At 43.0% G+C, this 6,629-nt stretch overlaps 1 protein-coding gene across 1 annotated transcript in view; it reads left to right on the forward strand.

The window, feature by feature from the left end:
• The first annotated feature begins 1,971 nt into the window (after positions 1-1,971).
• LOC104953144 (intermediate filament family orphan 1-like) overlaps positions 1,972-6,629 on the forward strand; it is a 10,850-nt gene continuing 6,192 nt past the window's right edge. The window contains exon 1 of the mRNA XM_010780069.1: positions 1,972-3,272. Within this exon, the coding sequence (XP_010778371.1) occupies positions 2,317-3,272 (956 nt within the window). The 5' untranslated portion in view covers positions 1,972-2,316. The remainder of the gene's footprint in view (positions 3,273-6,629) is intronic.

Here is a 6,629-nt window from a genome sequence, read left to right on the forward strand (position 1 = left end):
AGTCGAGCTCTGCGAATCCCCCAAAGACCCTGGACATCCCCTCGCTGCTCAACTGGACAGCTACAGAATATTACAGACACATTTGCTACAACCCTGAGAGCAGGTGGAGCGGCATGGAGATGAATTCAGCCTCCATCGCCTCCCCGAGTGAACCCAGCAGCCCCAGGTCCGCCTTCTCTCCTTTAGTCAGCTTAATCCCCGCCATGCTTGCAAAGTCCCACACCATGCTCAACCCTCTGATCTACCACATCATGAACCGGGAGTTCAGGTATGACATGTACGCCATGATGTTCGGCCAGGTGAAGGCGGAGAAGAGGAAGATGTCCACGAATCTAGAGAGACAAAGCAGAAATCTGAGCAAACAAAAGACAAGGAAGAGTAAGAGTAAGGGGAGATTCAACTCCTGGGCACATACTATCTGAGTGGGACACACACACACTGAACTTTAACGCCTTGGACACTGAAGGCCACGTGGACACTGCTGCATCGATGGGAGGACGATGAGGAGAGACCTGAGATGCTCCACATCCAGCACTGTGTGATAGATAGAGAGAGAGAGACAGAGAGAGAGAGAGAGAGAGAGAGAGAGAGAGAGAGAGAAAGAGACAGACAGACAGAGACAGACAGACAGACAGAGAGACAGAGAGACAGGCAGATACGGCAAGACAATGAAAATAACGTGTGTTTACCATGAGTGTACAGAGCCTTATTTCTCGTTCTGAAACAACATTAATAAAGGATTTTCTTACCTTGTTGTCTTGTCAGTTGTATAAACATGAACTGTTCCTTTAAACTAGCTAAACTAACTGCTGGATGTATCTTCATGTTTGGGAAACCACATATATCTAAGAAATATCCTGGAAAATCTTCCCGGAAATGCAGCTCAAACTAGTTTTCTGCAGATGCAACATGTCGTTGATGATGCCCTCTAACAGCAACTCCAGGAGGGGGTCGAATTAGGCCAATGCTATTGTACTGAAATGAATCATTTATTTTAAAGAATCGATTCATCTGCTTATTAAAATGTTATTAAGTCGATCGGTGCAACTAGCTAAGCTAACTGGTGCTTAGTTTCAATTGTATCATCTACCGCTGCGACAGAATAAGAAATGTCAACTACAAACTACGCCTGTCAGATGTGGGAAGTAACTAAGAACATTTACTCAAGTACTGTACCTAAGTACAATTCTGAGGTACTTGTAATTTACTTGATTATTTCCATTTCATGCTGCTTTGTACTTCTACTCCACTTCAATTCAGAGGTTCATCGTGTACTTTTACGCCTCTATATTTATTCAACACCTTTAGATACTTTACAGAAAGTCATTCAAACTAGCTGCACCTTTAATTGTGCATCAATAATTATAAAACATATCATATATATTATTCCGAAATGGACCAATTTGCACAATGACTACTTTTACTTTTGGTACTTTAAGTATATTTTGATTCTAATACTTTTGTACTTTTACTTGAGTAACATTTTGAATGCAGGACTTCTACTTGTAACAGAGTATTCCTACACTCTGGTATTTATACTTTCACTCAAGTACAATATCTAAGTACTTCTCCTATACCTCTGCACCCAGTCCCAGGGATACGACACAGATGGCTAAAAGATCAAAAGGATGCATCCTAAACCCATTATCATGTTCGCTGTACTTAAATGTCTGATTAATTTCCTGTTAATGAAATTACGCTAAACCAGATTGGGACAGTGAAAGTGGGACATGTGGCAGGTCTGACAAAGCAGGTGATAATCCCGTTTTAAAAACCTTAATTGAGGATTTTATCATTATTATTTTATGTGTATCGAAATCTGAACTCTTTCTTGTGCAAACAAATATATTGTTGTTTTGTTTGGTGCTGTTTTCAACATGAACCAAACAGCAGTGCCCCTCTGCTTGCGTCTTTACGGTACCGGGCTCTTCAATCCTGCAGCCTCGCTCCTGCCTGCGGTCACATCTTGTTGCCAGATCTTCCCTGACGCGGTGACACGGTGTTTCTGTGTTTCCATGCACGCTCTGCGTCATTTTCCTTCGTTTTAATCAAGTTTATTTTTGCAGAACAGCTCACCGACGCGCAGCTCCGCATTTTGTGTCCTCGCCTCGCAGCGCATTGTGAGTCGCTTTGGATGTTTGGCTGCGGCGGTGAGAGAAAACCCTGATCCATCTTAAGACCTCTCAGCTTTAACATTCTGATTTAGACTCGGTTATATAACCAGGTGCATACCGGTGTGTTGTGCGCCTGTCTTTCTGGTTCGTTAATTCCTCATCCTTTTATTCTGCTGTAGCAAGACTATTCCCGTCCGTGTTCATGCCAGATCTGCAGCGCTTTAGTTTCCCTTACCATAGCATGAATCCTTTGTTGGAGGCGAACACGCATCTCCATCACCAGAGTGCAGCCCCCTCTCACCCGGACTCCCCCTCAGGCCTCCTGCCCGACACCCTGCTCGGTGGACCGGACGCGGCGTCCTTTCTGCTGGGGGATCATCCGGGGCCTGATCATCTGGGGCCTGACTTCACCGCACCCTCCTCTTACCTCCATCACAACAGCCTGTACCATCACCGCGCGGCACCGCACCCCCCCGCCGCCATGGCGCTCAGAAACGACCTGGGCTCCAACATCAGCGTCCTGAAGACCCTCAACCTGAGGTTCAGGTGCTTCCTGGCCAAAGTGCACGAGTTGGAGCGCAGGAATAAGATTTTAGAGAAGCAGCTGCAACAAGCACATGATGCCAACAAGGGCTGTCAGGGGGGGTGCTGTGACAGCAGGGGGTCTTCCCAGGAGGCGGGGGTGCAGACTGGGTTTGTGGGCTCCATCCCTCTGAGGCCCGGCTCTCTCCCCTTCCACAACACCAACAACTCAGCCAGGAGGCCTACAACGCTGTTCACACCTACACACAACACCACCCTGCCATCTGAGAGCTTCACCTCCACCCAGAGTAATTACACTTCCTGTAACCCGGCCATCACCATCAGCCAGGCCTCGCCCTGTGTGGACTCCCCTGGATCCGGCTCTAAAAGTTTCTCCAGCACCGGCTCCGGCCCGGGGAGCACCACCAACCCTCCTCCCCGCTTCCTGCCTGGCACCATCTGGTCCTACAACCACACCCGTAAGATGGGCCCCTCTGCAGGCCTGACTAGCCCCGGGGTGTCCTGGGAGCAGCCGGATGGAGTCGGGGTCCAGATCGACACCATCACCCCCGAGATCAGAGCCCTGTACAATGTGCTGGCCAAGGTGAAGAGGGAGAGAGACGAGTATAAACGCAGGTAAATGGACTGAAACCCTTTTATTACACAGTCAAAGTCAACGTTATCATCAATTTCTCTCTCTCTCTGTGTGTGTGTGTGTGTGTGTGTGTGTGTGTGTGTGTGTGTGTGTGTGTGTGTGTGTGTGTGTGTGTGTGTGTGTGTGTGTGTGTGTGTGTGTGTGTGTGTGTGTGTGTGTGTGTGTGTGTGTGTGATACAAACAGGGAGATATAAATGCCGTTTCTCACCATCCCCAAGAATAAGAATATTTAAACATACACACCTGAATACCCACTTAAAAATAGATATATACACACACAGATATATATACACATATACACACATTAAGAGGTATAATATAAATAATGAAAAAAGAAGGCACAACAATACATAAATAAAGCTTTCACACTTAAATGTGGACAGGACACAGGTGTAAGTCTAGTCTGGTAGACTCAAACAGATGAATTATGACAACAGTCCACATATATACAAGTAGTGCACTAACAGGCCTACAGGGGCATTGTTGTCCCTGTGTAATGCTTCACTTTGAGCAGAGCTGTAAAGCAGCTGCAGACCAGCTGTCACCAGCAGAGTCAGCACAAACTGCATCCATCCATCAGCTGCACCCTGCCTGCATCCAACACATTCATGTCTGAGCACAGAGCCAGGTGCTGCTGCTGCTGCTGCTGGAAATAAACACCTCACACGCTAAATATAAAGAAGGATGAAGGTCAAAGCTTAGTAGGGATGATCGTCACAAATGTTCACTTCAGATCCCGACATAGTTTATATAGCTTTTATTTAAACGAGAGGTCACATTGAGATAAAAACCTCGAGCAAGGGAGACCCTGCCAAAACATGACAGGATGGGAAGAAGATCCCGTTAGCAACGATAGAAACAACACAAGGACATGAGGGATTACAGGGCATCAACAGAGCAGCACGAAGTTAGACGTGTTTGTTTAACGGAAGGACCTGCAGCTAGCAGCGACCACTTCCTATTATTACAAGTAGTGACGTTTACGGGAATATTATGGGACATCCATCCTGCAGAAAAAACTGTTTGATTTGACTTATTGTAAGTTGCTAAATAATATGTAATGTAATTTTATATATGATAACAAATAATGATAAATATGCAATGTTAGTTTGGGCTCCAAACTGTCCGTTCTCTGGATTCATTGATAAATGTTTTGGTCTATTAAGTTCTCAGCAGTCACTGGTTTTAGCTTTCTCGGAAAATGTTTTTCTTGATGTTCCGTCTCGTATTACAATAATCAAATGATTTTGGATTGGGCTCAATAATTAATTGTAATATTATGGAAATCGCAGTAAAGACCATGATAATATCCGAAGATGTGCCCTATTTGTTAAAGGTGTCCCAAACTACAGATTGAATTTTACACACCAAAGAAAACATCTTGGTTTGGTACAGATACTTGAAAAAAAAAAAGGACACTTTGAACAATGTAATGAGAATAATGCAAGAAAACTCTCCATTCCCAACACCACTAATCGTGTCTCATTGCAAAATCAGTCAAAAAAATATATATATATTATTTTCTATATCGTTCAACCTTACTTTTAGGTTTTGAAACAAAACAAGCAATTTAAAGACATCACATTGGGCTCTGGGAAGTTGTGATGGCTTTTTAAAAAAAATATCTGTCATTTTATGAACAAAACCAATAATAGAGAAAACAATCCACTGATTAAATTATAATTAAAACCTTCTGATGAAACGGTGAGATCATAGTACATCTCCAATTAAACTTCTATGAACCCACAATCAATTATTCATGATCCAGTTCACATCACCAGTTATAATCAGGATGCTCAGATTTTTCCTTGAACTTTATTGTAGAAATCAAACACCAATCTTTAAATCCTGCCTGGTAGGGCTGCTCGATTATGGCAAAAAATATCTTGATTATTTGGGTCAATAATTGATATCACGATTCTTAAAATGATCCAAATGTATTGGAGAAAACATGTTTTAACAGTATGTTTTTAACAGTTGATTACCCTGAACTTTAAATATAATTCAGCTAAAAAATATTAAAAACGTAATTTAAAAAAAAAAAAAAATTATAAAAAAATAAGCGTTTTATTTCGATTACGTTGTTTTCGTAATCGTTGCCAGCCATAATCGTAATTGCAATTAAAATACGATTAATTGAGCAGCCCTACTGCCTGGTTTTAGAAGGACACGTGTTAGTTTTTCATAACGTATTATCTGTGAACCAAAGTAGCCCCGATGTGTCTGCACATCATCAGTGAATTCCCTCACATTACGTCCAGATGAGCAGCCATGCATTCTCCACAGAGGATCCTGACCACAATGGGCTCTTTGTGATGAGGACCCCAACTAAGTGTGTGACATAAGATCAGGATTTCATCGTATTTACATCGACATTTTTGTGTCTGTACCTGAAAATAAAGGGTTCCACTTTGTGTTTAAATCACAATTACAGCAAAGGGGACAGTGCAGGTAAAAAGGCAAATACAAGTAAAGCTAACAAACTAAATAGAGACATTTTAATAAAATCCAATAATATGCAAACATTGTAGGAAAACTATTTAATACGTAGCAACATTATGAATTATGTGAGCTTGCTTTATGTGTCAGTTTACCTCGAGACAATGGATGCATTACCTGTGCTGTCAATTATTTAAAAACAGATCCTGAGGTAATAATGTAATATCTTTTATTGCTTCTGTAAGGTCATATGGTCTGCAAAGAGTAAAATCCCTGTGTTCCCTCCAGAGTGAGTTTCTCTCCCACACACTCCCCCCCCCCCNNNCCCCCCCTGCCTGAAACGCCTCCATTGGACTCCTTTGTTTACTTCCCGAACATAGTGACATCATTATGTAACACTTGTGCTTCTTTTGGCTAGCGCTCCAACACATTGTCCGTGATAGGCTAAGGGGCGGGACATCTCTTAGCAGTTGACCAATCACAAACAGAGCCGGCCAGCTAACCAATCAGAGCAGACTGGGCTCTGGTTTCAGACAGAGGGTGAAAAGAGGTGCTGCAGCACAGGCAGTATGAGAAAAATAAAGAGCTCTTTGAACATTAAAGCATGGAGACATGTCCCAGTAGAGACACTACATACTGATATACACCTGAACATCAGCAGGAGAGGACTCTTTAAAGTAGAGACACTACATACTGATATACACCTGAACATCAGCAGGAGAGGACTCTTTAAAGTAGAGACACTACATACTGATATACACCTGAACATCAGCAGGAGAGGACTCTTTAAAGTAGAGACACTACATACTGATATACACCTGAACATCAGCAGGAGAGGACTCTTTAAAGTGGAGATACTACATACTGAGATACACCTGAACATCAGCAGGAGAGGACTC

The sequence above is a fragment of the Notothenia coriiceps genome, unplaced genomic scaffold, assembly GCF_000735185.1.
Source record: "Notothenia coriiceps isolate Sejong01 unplaced genomic scaffold, NC01 NC01_scaffold00021179, whole genome shotgun sequence".
In the NCBI taxonomy this organism is placed as follows: domain Eukaryota; kingdom Metazoa; phylum Chordata; class Actinopteri; order Perciformes; family Nototheniidae; genus Notothenia; species Notothenia coriiceps.